The following is a 20,452-nucleotide window of genomic DNA, read 5'->3' as shown; positions in this document are numbered from 1 at the left end:
CATCACAAACACATTTTTCCGAACCAAGCCATGGCACAGAGTGTCATGGAGACACCCACGCTCGAAACACTGGCACCAATTAGACGTGGTCATCACCAGATGCGACAACATCAAAAAAGTCCTCCTGACGCGCAGCTACCACAGTGCTGACTGCGATACAGATCATTCGCTAGTCTGCTCCAAACTCAAGCTGAGACCAAGAAGCTGCACCATTCTAAACCAACTGGAAGGCCCCGCATTGGTGCCAGAAAGATGGCAAACTCAGAAACAGCTGAAATGTTCAGAGAGACCCTTGAGGAGAATCTGCACAGGAGTCCTGGGGGTGCTGATGCAACATCCAGATGGCAGCATCTGAGGGACACAATCTGCAATACGGCCTTGTCAGTGTTTGGAAGAAGCGCTGGAAGCACAAACGACTGGTTTGAAGCTAACTCCAATGAGATGATTTCAGTCATCAAAAAGAAACGTGCTGCACTTCTGGAGTATAAACGCTCACTGAGTCAGAGTACCCAGCAAGCACTCAGAGTAGCCAGAAAAATAGTACAGCAGACAGCCAGGCGCTGTGCCAACAACTACTGGCTTAAGCTATGCAGCAGTATCCAGACCTGTGCTGACACTGGCAATCTCAGGGGAATGTACGAGGGCATAAAGAAGGCAATGGGACCCATCCAGAATAAGACGGCACCTCTGAAATCCAAATCTGGTGAAGTCATCACTGACAAAGCCAAACAGATGGAGCAATGGGTCAAGCACTACTCCGAACTGTACTCATGCGAGAACACTGTGGTTGATACAGCCCTCAACACTGCCGAGCTCCTGTCAGTCATGGACGAGCTGGACCAGGAACCAACTGTGGTCAAACTGAAGGAAGCTATTGACAGCACTGCAGTAGGAAAGGCCCCAGGCCAGGATGGTATACCTCCAGAGGTAATCAAGTGTGCCTTGGACACACTCCTGGAACCCCTACATGAGCTGCTGTGCCTGTGCTGGAGGGAGGGTGAGGTTCCACAGGATATGCGGGATGCCAACATTGTAACCTCGTATAAGAACAAAGGAGACAGAAATGACTGAAACAATTACTGTGGAATCTCCCTTCCAAGTATCACTGGTAAATTGTTCGCTTGTGTCATGCTCGGCAGACTCCAGAAGCTCACTGAGAGGGTGTATCCCGAATCCCAGTGTGGATTCCGCGCAGAGAGATCTACCATTGATATGATCTTCTCCCTGAGGCAGTTGCAAGAGAAATGCAGGGAGCAGAGGAAGCCACTCTATGTCACGTTCAGTGACCTGACCAAGCCTTTCAACTCGGTCAGTAGGGATGGACTGGTTAAATTGCTCCACAAGATAGGCTGTCTACCACGGCTACTCAAGATGATCCAGTCTTTCCATGAAGACATGAGAGGAACCATCCAATATAATGGCACATCATCGGATGCCTTCAGCATCAGGAGCGGCGTCAAACAAGGATGCGTCCTTGCTCCGACATTGTTCGGGATCTTCTTCGCACTCCTCCTGAAGCATGCTTTTGGATCCTCAACAGAGGGCATCTTTTTGCACACAAGATCTGACAGGAAACTGTTTAATCTTGCAAGGCTAAAGGCTAAGGCTAAGGTGTGGGAAGTGCTCATTAGAAACATGCTGTTTGCAGACGACGCTGCTGTAGTGACACACACAGAAGGCCAGCTTCAAAAATTGCTGGATCAGTTCTCCAAAGCATGTAAGGACTTTGGGCTTACCATCAGCATAGAGAAGACAAATGTACTTGGTCAAGACGTTGCGGAACCTCCATCAATCAGCTTTGACAATTACACGCTAGAGGTCGTCCACAAGTTTACTTACCTCGGGTCCACCATCACCGACACCCTGTCCCTGGAGTCTGAGCTAAACAGGAGGACTGGAAAAGCAGCCACAACTCTGTTCAGACTTAGCAAGAGAGTGTGGAACAACAACAAGCTGTACACTCACACCAAAATGCAAGTCTACAGAGCCTGCATCCTCAGGCTCCTCTACGGCAGCGAGTCTTGGACCTTGTACACCCGCCAGGAAAAGAAGCTGAATGTCTTCCACTTGCGCTGCCTCAGGTGCATCCTTGGGATATCATGGAAGGACAGAGTGCCCAACAACGCTGTCTTCGAGCAAGCTGAAATTCCAACCATGCATACCCTCCTCAGGCAGCGGCGGCTCCGCTGGCTTGGCCACGTCCACAGGATGAATGATGGAAGGATCCCAAAAGACATCCTGTATGGCGAGCTAGCCTCTGGCAAAAGACCTCCCAGAAGCCCCCAACTGCGCTACAAAGACATCTGTAAGAGGGACCTCAAGGAGGTAGACATCGACCCAGATAGTTGGGAAGAACTGGCAGACGACCACAGCAGCTGGAAGCAGGATCTACACAAGGGCCTTCAGAAGGGCAAGATGAAAATCAGACAGCTAGCAGAGGAGAAGTGAGCCTGTAGAAAGGACAGAAAGGACCTGCCTGACACCCACTACATATTGCAGCAGATGCAGCAAGGACTGTCACTCTCGTGTGAGCCTCCAAAGTCACAGTCAACGCTGCAAATGACAATCTTAAATGGAGTTATGAAGGGCGCAACCCATAGTCTATGCAGACTGAGGGATGCCTTGGAACTTATATGATCTCTGTATTTGACAGAGTTTTTCTATCCAGGAGTCTGTTTGTTCAAGAACTCCTCCTAAACAGAAGACCAAATCATGGAAAGAGGAAAATGCTGTCAGCACGGACAGACCGTGATTGATGGAGAAAAGTACAAAAGAACTGATGACGTAATCTATCTTGGAAGTATAATATCGGCTAATTGCCATTTCACTAAACGTGTGAAGGCAAGAATTGGCAAAGCCAGTGGATCATTTGCCTATGCATCAAACATCTGAAATAATAAGACACATCTACATACAAAATGAGATTGTACAATTCTATTGATCTCCCAGAAACATGGCAGATGGCGGAAGTACAGAAAAGGAAGCTTGAAATCCCACTACGAACATTGCTTTAAAAGAATCTAAGGAATTTTGTCGAAAGTTCATAGAATCACTGTGGAAATGTTGCATCGCACAGGTCAGCAAATTGAGGACTCAGTGATTCATAGATGCCAGGGCCAAAAGGGAGCATTGTGGTCATCTGGTCAGAGCTCGTGTATACCACAGAACTTTCTAGCACTTTTATTTTTGAAAAACATCCAATCTTGATTTTAAAATGGTCAGTGATGCAAAATCCACCAGGGCCCTTGTGATCAGACAGAGACAGTTATGGTGGTTAGGTCAGGGCTACCCCTGTGGTAGAAGCACAATGTATGTCTTAAATTGGAGGCAGGGAAGGAAAGTAATCATGGAGGACAATGGATGGTTTATTGCAGGATTTCTGAAAATGATTTTGCCATCATGGAAACTACATATGATGGTGTCAAACACCTTGATCTGCACAGCCAGCAGTGTGGGGAAATGGGTTGTGCCAACAGGCTCAGGAGATTCTAAGACCTCAAACTTATACTAACATAAAAGTACTCAAACCAGTCTAGCTTATTCCAATCTGCAAAGGGCATTAGGGTAAGATCACAAAAGGCACCTTTATGCCAATATAACTGCATCCGCATTGAGGGTCGTACCAGTACGATTGGTCTCGTTAAGAACAACCCTAACAAATAACTATACTGGTATAAAATCTATGTGGACTAGACAGAAGTAGTGAGGGCCTTTCCAACTGTGCAAAGCTGGTTCAGCAGATAAAAGTACCTCCCTCTTCTCTCATGCAGAGCAGGCCAGTGAAGCCACGCCATTTTCATAACAGCAGAGAAGGAGTCAATACTAGAAGGCAGGTCTCCTGTTTCCCAGTGCTGTTTCCAATCCAGCCAGGTTGCTTTCCTTGACTGACTTCTCTGCCTTCCTCCCTTCCCCATTTGCTCAAGCCTTTTCTCTCCCCTCTTCTGAATGGGGCTTTGCCTTGTAATTTGTTAGGCACCTGAGTTGGACACTGCCCAGCACTGACACACAGCCAGTCACTTCTAATTCATTCAGAGTTCCTAGCCAGTAAACAAGAGCCTCATGAGCACAGATTCACTTTCCCTGCAGTGAGAGGGCTGGAAAGGACATTGTGAGCCCAGTTTATTCACTGGTGCAATAGTACTGCAGGGTTCTCTTCTCCACTCAGCTCATGTAGCAAGATTGGAATAACTCCCTCCCCCTGCCCAGCTTACCAGGGAAGGGAGTTGCACTCCATCCTCCTCAGTTCATTTACATTTCCAGCAGCCTGAGCTGTCAATCAAACTGGGACAAATGCAGTGCTGGGGGTGGGGGCCAGGAGACTGTTCTTCCCTAGAGCTACACAACAGAGGAACCCAGTTGGTATGGACCTTGACCTGACATATTGGCAGAAGAGGGAGTGGCCAGCTCCATGGCCCTAATTCCAAAACACACACATTAAGATCTTGCATAAGGCTCTCCACAGGTTCAGGATCCCTGTGACTGGAGAAAAGGCATTAAGAGAGAAGGCAGCTTTGTATAGATTGGGAGCAAGTCACATGTTGGCTCTATTGGCCCTGGAGAGATTGCCTATAGCAGGTCAAGGGCAGGCAGTACGCCTTGTGAAGAGGTCCCTGGGACAGCCCTGGCCAGGCGAGACACTGTAGAGAGTCATGGGAAGACCAAAGGTAAAAAGCCAATTGTCTGATTCAGGACTTGCCCTTGGCACAACTCAGGAGGTTGTGCTATGCCACCTTCACGTCCCCTGATCCTGGGGCCAGCTTATCTCTAGTGGTAATTAAACCCAGAAGAGTCCCCTCACTGAATAATTAGGGGAGGATTTAGCCAAGAAAGTCCTCACTGAAATGTCCTCCTCCGAACCCTACTCTGGGAGTGCCACCACAGGAGGTGGGAAGTGATCCAGACCAAGGCTGGGGGAGGGAGTTATTCCAATCTTGCTACTTGATCCAGACTGAAGTTTTGTGCTTTGACCAGTGACACATAATTCCTTATTCACGTAAAACTTCCACTGAAAGTCACTGGGAGCTTTGCCTGAGTAAGGTCTTCAGGATTTTTACTCCTATAAACTGGAAGCTACCAAATGAAAATATCTTTGTCCCAAGATGCCAGATCACATAGCCTTCAGCCTGAGGTTCAAATGATCCTGCTGCTTCCGCATTTTCTCTAGCATCCAGCCTAAAACGTTCCTCCTTCTTGTTAAAACCCTTCATAGACTTGTTATGTGTTGAATTGTTTGAATGACATTTTATGATCATGAAAGCTGCAGTACTGATGGCGACACAGATCAAGGACAGCAGGTGCAGCATCAGACTTAACTTCATCCCAGCTGTCCCACTCATGTTTCCCCACACATCTATTCATCTGTGGCCTCTCTTCTCAGCCTGCCAACAAGGGCCAGTTGCAGAGATGATTTCACCCAAGTACTATATGGAGCCCATCTATTCATTTCACACAAGCCAATGGGAAGCACACAGTCTTTAGTCACTGCTGACCTAGGCTGGATTTGAATCTGAGACCTAGCCATTCCAGACTTTCTTTTACCTTCTTTAGTGATCCCTTAGTTTTCAACAGGATGATGACGACGTAGAGTGGAATGCAGACCATGGAAGAGAGAGCCATCAACCAGCCCAAAGTGTAGCCCCAGGGAGGGTAGACGTAGGAGTTTTTGTATTTCAGGGGGCTGTACTTGATCAGTGAAAATAGGAAGGTTGCCTGGGGAATGGAGAACACAGAAGTCAGAATGGCAGGTGGGTACAGGGTGAGTCAGAAACAGGTGGTGAGAGATGGTTCTTGACAAACACAGGTGGAAAAAGTACCAAAAAGGTTACTTGAGTAGAAGTACAGCTGCTTTCATGACTCGGTACTGGAGTACAATAAAGATGGGACATGTTGGTGCGTGCGTGAGCATGCGCTTGTACTTTTACTCAAGTAGTTTTCCAGAGGGGGCATCAGTGACTTGTACCTAAGTACATTCCTCTCCAAACATCTGTACTTATACTCAGGTAACTTTTGGGGTACTTTTCCCACCTCTGCTGACAAGTATAAGCAGCAGAAGGTGTGTAATGTCTTTACCTTGTTATTTCCTTGTTCCTGAGAGTCGGGGAGTTGGAAATACTGGGAGGAATATAGACACTGCTGTTGCTTACCAGTGTTAACTGAGTTTTGAAATAATTTTTGGTCTGGGAATTTTACCTCTTCCTTGCGCTGTTTTCAATTTACCAACCCCTCCCGTTCCCCAGAACTTGGGATGTATGAGCCTCAGTACTCTTCTATCTCCTATCCCCCCGGCCTTGCCTTGTCCAACATGGGTCCTCTCTCTCTGTCTCTCCAATGTAGTTGTAGGAAAAGGGTCCTCATTTGTAAGCTCTTTCATCAGGGTGCAGAGACTCTGGAGCAGCTGGTGAGGGACTGCAGATTGAGCACCTTATCTAGTGACTCCTGGTTTCGTCATGCCTTTGACATGACTGACTTTTGAGCTCTGAGGACAACACTGGGACACCCCAGGCCCTCTCTGCAAATACTCTTTGAAAGCTGCTCTCACCCTGCATCTATCTCTCTCAGCAACTCTTTCATGACCAAGCAGTGACTCTGAAAACTCCCTGGTTGTTTTTAACCCCCACTGGAACCTTCAGGGAGCAGCTCTAAAAGCTGTTTTGCCTATCCGAGCTGTTGCCTGATCTAATCCATTAAGTCAATGGCAAACAACACTCAGGATGTTCACAGAAGAAGGATTAGGCCTGTAACTTCTGCTGAAACCAGTGGGAACAGAACTGAGCATGAGACAAAAATAGTTAATACCTTTCCCTAATTATTTTTCCTCCAATATAGATGGTGGGTGCATTGTCCAGGTGATCTGAGACTGTATGGAAAGCTAAGGAATTAGCAAGATTTTTTTTAACTAGAGGGAGTCACAAAAATGTAGACAGTTATGAACATTTCAGAATGAGGTATTTCTTTAATGGGCTGAAATTCCAAAATGATTCACTTGATTCCCTTCAGGCTTTGTAGATAGGGTATCTTTTGCCTTCAGAATAAACATGCTGATTTTCAGGCTAAGTGAAATCTCCAGACCTAAGACAAGGCTTTACAATGGAAATAGATTACAACTTCAAATACGGAGAAGCTCCTCCTAGCAATTCTATGAAATCACAGCTTCCCTCACAAATTCTCTTCTTCACTCAGATTCTAGGATCCCTATACAAACATGCCTCAGCATACTGTGCACCTACCAAGCAAACACCAGGGGTGATAACCTGCCAGCACATCTTAATCAGTGGCCATGGTCGATAACCAATCATGTCCTCGATGTTGTCATAGAAACGGTCTGCACCTGGAACACCACAAGAAGGGACAGAGAAAGTGAGAGGATAGGGTGTGACAATATTTGTTCCTCAGGAGTATTTTTGCCAAATCTAGGTTAGTCACGCTCTAGTCAAACAGACACTAACTCCACACAGCAGAGATGTATTTAGTCCTCCAAGTGCTCAGAATTTCTAGAATTCAGGCCACCTATTTTGATGCCTAAACAAGGAGTTAGATGCAGAGTTGTTATTTGCTATGGGGCAAGAAGGGCACTCATCCCTTGGGAGGCCTTCATTTTCCCCCAATCCATGTTCCACTAGGTCTTCCATATTTTGCTCTCTCCTTCCCCCACTCACACATACTGGGGAAGTGGTCACCGAAAATGCAAACTTTGCCCACCTGCATTTCTCTGAAATGACCCCTATGCTTAGGTGTCTCACATTAGGCACCTATTTTTCATAATTTGGATTGGAAAGATCTTCCTAACCCATCTGAAACCTTCTCCCTTAGAATAAGTCTGTGGGATATGCAGGCTTTGTAACAGGCCCAACAGGTCAACAAGAGCCAATCCTGTTAAAGTAACTGTGGGTGTCGGTAGAGGTGACCACAGTGATGCCTAGATTCCTTCTCGAAGAGGACAAAACAAATTCAGATGCCATTGGAATTCAGATATCCATCAGACACACCCCAGGCTTATTCCTCCTGACATGCATTACTTTGCCATTGGCTACACAGGACTTAACCGGCCATGCTGTCAGCTTATTTCAAAAGTGGTTCAAAATGTCATTTCAGTTCAGGAGGGAATAATGGAGAGTGGAGTAGAAGGGTAAGCAAATGAGACTTGAGAGATTGAAGACCCAGTTATAAGCAATCTGCACAGGAGGCAAAGATGTGGCTTTAAAATGTCACACGCAAATGTAGAAAAAAAGCAAAGCATAATGGATGGGAAAGCTGTTAAAGTGGATGCTTGCCTGAGATAACCAACCCCTGTTATTCCACCACAGAAGACAGATCTGAGGAAAAGACTTCAGGATGTTCAAGAAGCAGCTGGAGAAGCTGAACAGCACCATGGAGAACTGTCGCACTTTAAAGACTAACAAAATGATTTATTCGGTGATGAGCTTTTGTGGGACAGGCCGACTTCTCCAGGGTCTTTAAAGTGCTACATTTAAAGTGCTACTTTAAAGTGCTACATTTCGTCTGCTTAGCTTCGTTGGAGTACAGGCTAACACAGCTACTACTCTATTACTATTCAACATCATGGAAAGTAAGAGTAAGTTTCTCTTTTTGAAAAGATCATGGTGACATTGACAGCCTACCATGGAACAGAAATATGGGCTCTGAGCAAGATGAAGAGGAATGAAGCAGAGGTGCATGGTACATGGTGAGTGGGAAGGACACCTCTCTGACCCAGAAAATGCTATAGGCATGGGCAAGAGTGAGTTGTGGCATAAGAAGAGGAGTGAAACAATGGCCCCTCAAATTTTTTCCTTCCATGCCTGGAATAAATTTTGTTATGTGCACTGCAGCATACGCAGATGAGCATCACCAGCAGAGACAAGTGCTGATGGTTGTGGGCACTGGGGGCACTCTGGTAATCTGCTGGGGTGGCATTTGAATCTCTCCTGGGTGGCCACTCAAGCACTCAGCTAATGCAGGGCAGAGTGATCATAGGAGATAAACAAATGGAATGACATGGGCAGTCTCCAATGCAAACCTCATGGTGCAATATTTAGACCAGGATAAAGTCCCCAGAAAATTTGGAACACTGAGGAGATCCCACAAGGCTGGAAATATGGCTACCTTATCAAGCTTCCAAAGAAAGGCAACCTGAAGAACTGCAAGAACTGGAAGGGCATCACGTTACTGTCTATTCCAGAAAAGTGTTCAATAGGATTCTCTTGAAGAGAATGAAGAGTGAAATTGATAGCTCAGGGAAGAACAGGCTGGCTTCCAAAGTGAACTGTCTTTTACTGACCAAATAGCGACTCTCAGAATTATCATAGAACAGACGTTCAAGTGGAAAACCTCTCCCTCCACATAACCTTCATAGACTTCAAAAAAACTTTTGACAGCATTGATAGAGACATCTTGTGGAAACAGCTGCAACACCGTGGCATCTCATTCAAAATTATTAACCTGATCCATTCAACATATGAACCCTTGACATGCCAAATTGTTCACAACAGTGTCTTGACAGAATCCTTCAGCATACTCTCAGGAGTGAGACAAGGGTGCCTATTATCACCTTTCCTGTTCGTGATCCCAATAGAGTGGATTATGAGCAGGACAATGGATGGCCATCAATGAGGCATTCAGAGGACACTTTTAAAACAGCTAGAGGACACTGACTTTGCTGACAATGTCACCCTCCTTTCATATCGACATGAATGCATGGAAGAAGAGGTCGCCAAACTAGACAACACTGTCTCAATGACTGGACTGAACATTAACAAGGGAAAGATCAAGACAATAAGGATCAACCAGTCCGGCAACACCATCACACTGGGAGGGAATCACCTGGAGGATGTGGAGCAGTTCACCTACTTGGGAAGTATTCTGGGCAGAGACAGAGGAACAGACAAGGATACCCATGCCAGGACAGGGAAAGCAACAGCTGCATTCAAGACTCTTCATCCCACATGGAGTTCACAAATAATATCTGTGAAAACAAAACTGTGAATCGTCAGCACAAATGTGAAGCGTGTGCTCTTGCATGGACACCAGGCTCGGCGTACTAAAAATCTTCAAACCTCAAGCTACAGACATTCATAAACAGACGCCGGAGGTTCACCCTTCCCATCAAATGGGCAAGGCTACATCACACACGAGGCACTTTAGAACTGACCAGCAAAAGAACCAACTGACACTGAAATCAAGAGAAGAAAGTGGGGATGGCTGGACCTCACTCCCAGAAAACCATCATCCAGCCTAGTCCGTCAAGCTCTCACATGGAGCCCTCAATGAAAACACAAAAGAGGAAGATCTCGGACAAGTGCAGAAGCTCTACTGAGACTGAATGACAACAACTGGGGTACTGCTGGAGTCAGCTATAAGTTTTGTCTCGAGACAGAGTGAAGTGGAGGAGACTTGCAGATGACCTGTGCTCCATGCAGAATACAAGGGTTTAAGTCAAGTAAGTCAAAGTCCCCAGAGGCTTTCTCCTTGTCAGAAACAGAAGAAAACTGATGAGAATGCCTGAAAGAGCATAAGTTTGCAATGCGTGACAAGAGAGAAGCTAAGATAGGGCAGTCTAACAAAGAGGCAGCACAGCCCTCTATGCAACTCATCCATTGGGTGGTAGGAAAAGCACAAGTAGGCTGAGGATGCAGAAGGGAAAGGAAAGCAAAAGAGTGACTTGTTGGGGCCTGAGGAATAAGAAAGAGCACCAGCCAGGGAAAATGTTATGAAAGAGAAGATGCAATGGCAAAGATTAGTTACCCGGGAATCCAAGTTGAAGATGGGAGGAGGGCCCAAAAAGTTTAATTAATTCTTATGTGTTAAACACAGAGCCCCAGGCTGCTGGGCATTGCACAAACACATGGGAAGACAAAATCCCAGCCCTGTGAGTTTACAATTGTGATGAAAGCAGAGCTTCTGAAGCACAGCACCCCAGTGAGGTATAACCAGATCTCACGCCTCTCCGTGGGCTTGGTGCACTTGGGGCTAGGGCACAGCTCTGCCTCTCTAATCGCTTAATCATAACCCCTGCAAGCACAGGTCATGTTCTGGCATAAATTAGACAAGTTTGATGGATTGTCTACTATACAGTGTTTGCTGAGTGTCCCGAGGAGGGGTGACAACTTCACCAATGGTTCATGTAGAAAGGATCTATTAGCAATGAAGTTAGTGCATGCCTAGCAGGCTGTAATTGGACATAGCAGCTGCAATGAAGATAGAAGCCAGCCCTGTTGAGCGCCACTATCCTGCTAAGTGTTACCATGCATGCTTATACATAGAAACAGAGACAGCTGGGACTGGAAGGGACCTTAAGAGGTCATTGAGTCCAGCCCCTGCTCAGAGGCAGGACCAAGTGAACTTAGATCATTGGTACAAAACCTGTGACCCACAAGCTGCAAGCTGCACACCACTGACTTAGACCTCCCCGACAGATGTTTATCTAACCTCTTCTTAAAAATCTCCTGTGACGGGGATTCCACAGCCTCCCTTGGAAGCCTATTTGGAACTTAACTACTCATAGTTTAAAGGTTTGCCTTAATATATCACCTAAATCTCCCTTGTTTTACGTTAAGCTAATTACATCTTGTTGTACCTTCAGTGGACACTGAGAGCTATTGATCCCTGACCTCTTTAAACAGCCCTTAACGTATCTGAAGACTGTTCAGGTCCATTCAGGGATGATCCATACTATGATTATAATGGCTTTTCTCTAATTTGCACTTGCTGGCTTCATTTCTAAGAGCGTTGAAATGGTGCCAGCAGGAAAAAATTGGAGAAAAATGTAACTAGTGCCGTTTAATGTGTTTTTCGTCTGCCTATAGGACTAACAGCACTAAGGGTTGCCCCAAATGTAGCTGTACCCTAGGCAGCTGGGTATGCTGCACATGCTCTGAGAACAAGATGCTAAGTGTTCTGATCTCTGTATTTGAAGTCTGATGCCACAATAAAACGTTGCAGGAAGCATTCTCCAAACAACAGTGAACGCACACACAATCCTTTCCCTGCAGCAGAGCTGAGATTGAAACCCTGAGGACTGCTTTAGATAACCAGGGCAGGCACGTGACACCCTAGGCAGCATTTTACACAGCCCTGCAATGAATCCATGCTCTGCTTTTGCATCTCTATATTTCTCTCACATATATATGCACACCCAGGGAGCAGACACAAGAAATGTGCGCTGTTGGGGTCCGGCCTTGCTCCTGTTGAAATTACTGGCAATTTTGCTTTTGCTTTTATTTTTATCAGGCTTTCAATGCCATTTGTAATTATGGCCAGATAGCACCCAAATGAATTTTACGCACGTTAATTCACAAGTGTGTATATATATGGAATTTTGGATTAAATAAATTGTCAGGATTAAATTAGCAGAAAGACACAACGCATGACCAGTCAGCCAGAGAACAGCAGCCACTGCCAGTCCTATGAGGAGGATCTTTTTCTGCTCTGGGCCAATCAGAAAGAGCAAGTGGTCCACGGGTGGAACAGCACAGCGTGTTGTGGACAGAACCATACCTGAACAGTCAGGAAGACTGAATTTACTTCTTTTCTGGGGAGAATCCCTTTCAAAGCAGAAATAATCATTCCTTCATCAAGTGTGTGGGGACTGAGGAATCCCAAGGGGGAACAGATTAAATCAGAAGCATGAGGCTTTCCTGCTTTTCCCTGGAGCTGATGTAACTATTCCCATCGCTCCTGCAGCAGCCTGGGTCCTTGTGTTCTACTTACCATACACCCAGCCAACGCAGATGACTTCAAAAATAGCCAGGAACAGCAGGCAGGTACCGCTGGCAGCGTAATAATCCATCAGCTGGAAGATGTACATTCCACCCTGGGATGGTCAACGAAAGGGGAGACAAGAAAAGCAAACGGGAACGTGCAAGAGAAGATGAGTCAGATGGAATTTGGACAATTACAAAACAGGGGAACTGCAAAGGGACAGAGCAGCCAGGATCACTCATTAAGCAGGTCCACACTGAGAGATTAACTTTGCTAGGAACCACCACAGGGGTCAGCAACCAACAGGCACACGTGACAAGAGGGGCACTTGAGCTGGTTTTCCTCCATATGCAAGGCAGGAGCTCAGTCCCGCCCCTCCTCCCTCATGCAGCCAGGAGCTTGCTCAAAGCCATGTCACCTGTGGATTAGCAAAAGACCAGCAAATGCTGCCAACCACCACCTACACAGTAAATCTTTGCACCTTAATTTATTAATGAAGCTGCTGTAAGTAGGACTATTAGTGACTTTAAAAAGTATCACCAGCACTTGCACCATACAGAGAGGCCAAAGGTCAGATTTCGGCACTCTGTCTCAGAAAGGTTGCTGACCCCTGTATACTAAAGTGAGCATCAGGTATGGGGCCAGGATAACGTTTCATAATCATTTCAGAGCATGGCTTCAGTGTTCACAGAGAACAGGCTTGGGGTGTTTTTAATGCTGCTCTAGATCATTCCTCCTGCCAAGTTCAAGTACCTTTTCTGAATGTGGTCCTCGGCTGTGTTGAGCTTTGGGTACAAGCCATAAAGTTTAGGTGCTGGATGTCTAGGTTGGGCCCCTCTGTGTATGTTACAAGGGTTCCAATTTCAAAGGCTTGTGAGGGAAACGGCCTTTGGTTCTCTGTTGTGCAATGACAGTACAATGAGCCTCAGTGAGTCTCTGTTCTCCTATCAGGAGAGTTATTCATACAATTTGCCCGTCGTGTTCTCATACGTTTCTCAACAAGAAAATTAGTGCCTTCAATAAAATGCACGTGGAGCAGACACATTCTAAATTTATTCACCCCTTGAATGGCCACTGAGACAGAAGTAAAGTTTCCCTATTAATCCCACCAATTAAGTGGAGTTGTTCAGATTAACCCTCAGTGACGGGCAGTGTGTAAAAGCCTCAGGGAAGTTAGATAGATCCTGAAGTCTCGATTCAGTTTTCAGGCAGGCCTGACCCAGGCAAAGCTCCGAGCGGCTTCCATGGGAGTTCTCTCAAGTAAAATCTCAGCAAGGGCCTCCTGACCTTTCCATCACTGCAGGAATTGCCATCCCAGAGAGACTAAAGGGTGCAGACACCAGCAGCTTCTTGCCTCTAACTTAGCCTCGGGCAGCCTTCCTACCCCATGTCCTGGTTTCCACAGAGCATGTGCCTTCCCTTTGAAGACCTCTACTATGGCAAAGACAAGCAGCTTTCGCTTTTTTATGCACTGCTACTGTTGACCCCAGCGCCATCAGGACTGGAGTTTGGATATAGAGCACTTTTCAGGTGGACCTTCCCTGGTGCGAAGTTATCTCAGAGACATAACCTAAAGAAAGGCTCAGGTGTACAGCAGCACAACATCTCAACTGACTTTATGTAAGAAAAAAGAACGACTGGGCATGAGATGCACCAGTTAATAAACTAAGATAAATACAAAGAGAATAACTAACAGTGTGAAATGCAACTTTGCTGCAGGTAACACTTCCATGAACAAGTCCATATACTTCTCCTACCACATACTTCCATTCTTACCTCAGTGACTAGCATCAGGCCAAGCAGGTAGCATATGATGGAAATGGCCAGGATCAGCAGCTCCCGGTGCCCTTTCTTCTGGAAAACTTCTGGGTACATGTCGACAATGGCTGTTACCAGGCTCTCAACACAGACAAACTGCAGAATAGTTCATGCTAAGAAATCAAGGACCCAAAGTTTCTCCTTCCCTACCCATCTTCTTTCTGAATTCCATTCTTCCTTTCAGTCAGCCTCTCTCTTCTTTTTCATACATCTGGAGTATGAACTGCTTAAAAACAGGGAGATGTAGATGTGTCTGAAACTGCTCAGAACCATGGGCAGGTCTACAAAATGGGGAAAAGCCTACCGAAGCTACACAATTTGAGTTACATTGGTTTTGTAACTCAAATCGATGTAGCTTGCAGCTATTTACCATGGGGTCTACTCCAAGGTTCCCTCTAATTTTCCTTCCATGGGCAGAATAAATTTTATGTGCACCAAGTCACGCGTGGAGGGGTACCTCCAACAGAAACACATGCTGCCTGCTGTGGGTGGTTGTGGATGCTCTGCTAATCAGCTGGATGGCACCTGAATCTCTCCTGGGTGGCTGCCCAAGGGCTCAGCTTTCAGGGAACACTGATCTAAACCATGCTGGAACAACAGGAGAAACTCTCCCATCGACTACTCTTCTTATTCCAGTGGACTACCAGAATCAACAGGAGAGCAATCTAGCATTTGATTTAGTAAGTCTTTTCTTGACCCACTAAATTGACTCTTGGTGGATCGACTGCCACATCGGTGATCCACCAGATAGCAGTGACAAACTGTAAGTGAAGTGGAGTTACTATGCATGCAACTTCAGGAACTGATTGCACATGAGAAGGGACTGGAGCTGCATTTGGAGGTGAGTGAGATTATCACAAGCCCTTCAGCTGAAATAATGAGGATGTCGAGATACACAGCACACACAGACATTTCACTGCAAGGGGCAATCAAGGAACAAATTATCTATTACAAGGAAACTCTGTGCTAGAGAAGAGATTACTGACAGGAGACAGTGAGGATACTGCAGGTCACAAGTCACAAACACTCAAAAACACTCACAGTACAGTCAACGCTGCCATCAAACTACTGCAAAAGGCGTCCTAGTGAACTGAGAGGCGACTGACACAAAATGTGTAGTAAAGTGCCCGGTTCATTGGGAACAATTGCTGCCCCCTAAGAGCAGACTTGGTGGGAAGGCCAAAGACATCTGGCTGATGATTGTCAGAGACTGATGCTGGAAGGTCCAGGTGCTGAAGGTCACTGTTAAGGAGCAATAACCAGCACCAGCTGACTGCTGGGACATACTGGTCATCTCTAACACACTGACATAGATGTGTGACAAGTGTGTCAGGTGGTTGAGAGATACACAACCATGTCCAGCCCACGAGTCATGATCTACACCAAACTCTCAAACATGTGGCAAACACCGTGGAGCTATAGGGAAAGAGGAAGGATGTTTCTGTACCTGGCTGTCCAGTCCCAGGAAGATCAGCATAAGGAAGAACAAGCAGGACCAGAGTTGAGACACGGGCATCATTGTTACAGCCTTTGGATACGCAATGAATGCTAGGCCAGGACCTGCCAATCAGATGTCCGAGTAAGGGTGACGTTTCCGCAACAATACAACCCAGCAACACACAAATCAGTTTAATATGTTGAAAAACAGCCTGCCAAGACCACAGTTCCCCAGAACATACCCTGCAGCGGTCATGGACACACAGACTAATGACTGCTGACACGGGCTGAGTGGCTGGTTTTTGGAATGAAGTGTCAAGGATTTCAAAACAGCAGGGAATGAAGCTGTGATTATGGACAGTGGAACAAAGTCCATCAGGAAAACAGACAATGCTGCAGTGCAGGGGTTGGCAACCTGTGGCTCTGGAGCTGCATGTAGCTCTCTAAGGAGCCATTTGCAGCTCTGGATGTTGCTGATGCTGACTCCTCTGTGGCTGTGTACTACATGTCCCTCCCCTGCCCCGACAAGAGCCCCCCAGGCAAGGCCTGGCCACAGAGCTCACCTCAGGAGGGGGTCCCTGCTCTGCTGGCAGGTTGCCAGCCCCTGGACAAGAGACAAGTCTTTGGGGGGTGGGGATGCAAGTCTGAGCCGCATGCAGCTCTTGAGCAATAAAATGCCGAGAGCTGCAGGAGCGCTGTGCATCACTCTGCACCTGTGTCCTTCCCCCGCATTTTGAGGGAGAAGCGTGTGGCAGCAGCAATGGCAGTGGTGGCGGTGGCTCCAGTGGGTCACCCTCATTAGATTAAAGTGGAGGGTGGGAGGGAGGTAGGGCTGCCTGGCCCTGGAGGAGGGGAGGGGGGATTGGGTTAAGGTGGGGAAGGGGGCTGGGAGTGCCTGATTCCAGAGGAGGCAGGGGGGGATTGGGTTAAAGCGGGGGAGAAGGGTGTGGAGCTGGGAGTGCCTGGCTCTGGAGGAGGGGAGGGAGGATTGGGTTAAAGCTGGGGGCTGGGGATCTGGGAATACTTATGATTTTTAAAGGGGTACTTTATAGAGACAAAAAGGATGAGAAACACTGGTGTGGAGGGTTGATGGGAACATTGCTCCTTCCTGCTTAAGCGCCTATCCCCAGGCACAGTGTTTTCCTTGTCCTCATTTGCTCTACAACCCAAGGGTGAAAGTAACTTCAGCTTTCTAACTGGCACACATCATTGTGCGTGTGCTGTGCTTAGAGCAGGGGTTACAAAAATCATGGTTGGACATTACTGATTAGGGCCTGTCTCTTATTCGCGTGCACTGGGGCTCTTGACGTATTAATTTTGTAACCGAATTTGAAAAAAATATCTCTTCTCGCCATTTCGGTTGCAGACCCCTGAGCTAGTAACTCTGGACAGCAGAAGCCAGAGCCTCTGGGACCACAGAATAAGTTGAGGTTGTTCTGGGCAACTGGACTAGGGATACTAGCAATTACCAGGGATGTAAACGTGGTCCAAGGTAGCAGCACTGACACCCTCATGGGCTCATATTCAAAAGCTGTTAACTCACAGAGCATGGGCGGACTTGTTCAGTTTGGCTGTTGGCCCTGCCACAGAGAGAAAGCACCTACCTGACTCGGCCACTTCGGCAATGGGCACGCCCTGCTCTTGTGCCATGAAGCCCAGCACAGAGAAGATAGCAAAGCCAGCCACAAAGCTGGTGATGCTATTCAGGAAACACAGCATGAAGCAGTCCCTGTTGGAGGACAACCAAAGAGAGATACAGAGACAGCACTTTGGGCAACTGCTTTTATGCGCAGCTTTCTGACTGGGAGGCGACTCCATGCACTTGGCTACAGTAACGCGAGTCTGAGACGCCGCCAGAGGCCAGCAGCCTGAAACAGAATTCAGCAGCCTTCAACCTTGAGCCAGGGCACAGCGAGCACTATATGATTACACCTGGCCAAAAAAAAATGACCAACGGCTTCAGTTTTACACTCTAAGCAGGATGTCCCAGTGAAGTCAACAGGGTCCTGGCACAACAAGGGGCAACAGGAACAGAACCACCACTGAGAGAAAAAGAACCCTTAAACTAAGAAGAGACCTGGTCCAAAGCCCTCTGGAAAAAGACTGCTGTTGACTTGAATGGGGATCTGGCCTGATGGAAAAAGGAACTAGAAGCAATAAGCACAGGACAAAATGCACCCGTTATGCCAGGCAAACCAGATGCTCTTTCTGATTAAAACACGCAGAGGACGCCCAAAAGAAACTGTAAAGAGAGTTTTATTAAGGCTATATCTATACTAGACCAAGAAAGTCAACCACAGATATGCAATTCTAGCTATGCCAATTTGCATAGCTAAAATTGATGTATCTGTGCTCAGCTGACTTGGCTGTCCACAAAGGGGAAGGTCAATGGGAGAGGTTCTCCCTTAGGCCTCAGCTTACTCCTCGAATCTTGCAAGGAGTACAAGGGTCAGCTGTGACCCCTGAGAGCTCGATTTCATGTGCCCATACTAGACACACAAAAATCGAACCCCAGAAGATCAACCCTGAGTGGGTCAATTTTCCATGGTCGTGTAGATGAACCCTATTGCACTCGACACTGTGGACTAGATTCTGCTCTTCTTTACACCACTGTGAATCTGGAGTAATTCCCCTGAAATCAGATGCAGGTAACTGATCGGAATTTGGCCACATGACCCATTAAATCTTATTTCTATATCATGTCTCATTTCACAAGACCCATATCAACTCAACAAAGGCACCTGCTGGAGCACTGTGCCCCCTCTCACTGCCCCGATGGAAAAGTGCCATCTACTGATCCCTGTAATTTCTTGTGGCACCTGGCTTTTCCTGGGTAGTCTCCTATCCAGTTGCCAAGCCCTGCGTAGCTGGTAAGAGCTGACAAGAGCATAAGATGAAATCGCATGGCCCCCACGCTTGATTTCGAGGCAGTGTGTGCCATAGCTCCAACTCCATGCTGCTTGGCTGCCTACATGGTCCTCAGCTGAATGTGAGAAGGAGAGAAGGACGCAGGCTGCTCCTACCTGTAACAGTTGTTATTGTACTTGTTGTAGCTGCCCAAAGCTGTCAGGCACCCCTGGCAGATAGCATAAGAGAAGAAGATCTGAGTGCCTGCGTCCATCCATACCTGGAACAGAAAAGAGCAGTGATTTGCAGCCATGGCCAAGGAAATAAATGGTTAAGTCTTGTCAAGGTACACGCACCGGTGGGCAGCAGCCTGTCAGATACAGAGAAATCCAAAACAGTCAGAGAAGTGGGGAATCCGTACAGGCTGTGACATGTCTCTGAGAAAACCAAGTTGATGGCCCCAGCTGTGGGAACTAAAATTTTACCATTCAAGAAGAGGATTTTCCTTCTGGACCTCAATGGTTTCTCAAGTAGTCGAAGGTAAAATGGATTTGAGTGGAGAAGGGTAAATGACCTTTAAGCCCTGGGGTATCTATTGCTTCCCCAGCTACCCTGACTGAGAGTGGATTCCAAGCAGGCTATTATCCATCCATATTACTGAGGCAGAGATTCAGGGGCTAGGCAATCCCAAATGCCATCCATTTTTTGTAAGCTAATGTGCCTGCAGAATGTATGGAGAAGGAGCATGGGGGTGTGGCACGGTAGAAGACTGTAACAGCACAAACCGGGGAGTAACTCACTGCCTGGGAGTGACAAAGCTATGAGTGTCTTACACAATCATCCCAAACAAGTGCTAATAAAACCTTTGTATGACACTGCACCACACAGTATTTCCTGCACCTCGGAATAGAGGAAGATAAGGAGCAGCCAGGAGATGTGTTTCTAGTCTCTCATGACCGCCACAGTTTTCATTAATTCACTTTCCTCTTCCATCTTCGCCTGCACTGAATCCATTGTTTATTTCTGCCCTCAGCCTTTGGCCCCTCCCCCACATTTCTGTGTTGATAACACTTTCTCTCACACAATGTGAGGCTAATATACAGAGACACAAAGATGGGCTGTGGTGCCCAGAATCTTCCATGCAGCCAAGGAAGGACCTTGGTAAAAGTTAATGGCCAGGTAGGAAAACCCTGTCCGGTATCCTTGGTATCCCCGTAACAACACCCAGTAGGCTTCCAAGTGATTACACAATGGCAGGCTTCAAATACATACACCCAGCCAGCCACTATTGTTTAAATTAACTGAGATCTCTCCTGGATCCAGACTACAAATTCAGAGGGGAAGCTCTTGCGCAACCACCCCATTGAAATCAAGGTCCCACCTTATCCACAAGCTGGACCCAAATTCTGCCACACTGTGTCTGATTCCTACAGAATTCCCATGAGGTAGACTAGAAATTCTATATCAGCTTCATTTACATTAGAAAATGGAGGTTTTTAATGAATTAACTGATTATAAATAAAACACTTTTTCTGTGTTGCTTTGTAGTGAGGCAGCTGCCCCTCTCCAACTGGGAGAGATTAAAGTAAGCTAGAGAAGGCCTGTGCTGAGGCCCAGACAACCACGGGAAGGCTCACTGGTGGCCAGTCAGAGG

At 46.8% G+C, this 20,452-nt stretch overlaps 1 protein-coding gene across 1 annotated transcript in view; it reads right to left on the bottom strand.

Annotated features, from left to right (window-relative positions):
* SLC6A12 (solute carrier family 6 member 12) overlaps nucleotides 1-20,452 on the bottom strand; it is a 76,134-nt gene that overhangs the window by 11,877 nt on the left and 43,805 nt on the right. The window contains exons 9-15 of the mRNA XM_075006364.1: nucleotides 18,975-19,078; nucleotides 17,556-17,680; nucleotides 15,962-16,074; nucleotides 14,473-14,610; nucleotides 12,706-12,808; nucleotides 7,227-7,327; nucleotides 5,539-5,709 (exon numbers count right to left, since the gene is read on the bottom strand). Of these exons, the coding sequence (XP_074862465.1) occupies nucleotides 5,539-5,709; nucleotides 7,227-7,327; nucleotides 12,706-12,808; nucleotides 14,473-14,610; nucleotides 15,962-16,074; nucleotides 17,556-17,680; nucleotides 18,975-19,078 (855 nt within the window). The remainder of the gene's footprint in view (nucleotides 1-5,538; nucleotides 5,710-7,226; nucleotides 7,328-12,705; nucleotides 12,809-14,472; nucleotides 14,611-15,961; nucleotides 16,075-17,555; nucleotides 17,681-18,974; nucleotides 19,079-20,452) is intronic.

Source organism: Carettochelys insculpta, chromosome 1 (genome assembly GCF_033958435.1).
Source record: "Carettochelys insculpta isolate YL-2023 chromosome 1, ASM3395843v1, whole genome shotgun sequence".
In the NCBI taxonomy this organism is placed as follows: Eukaryota; Metazoa; Chordata; order Testudines; family Carettochelyidae; genus Carettochelys; species Carettochelys insculpta.
The sequence above is the reverse complement of the archived record's forward strand: the minus strand, read 5'-3'. Positions and strand labels throughout refer to the sequence as shown.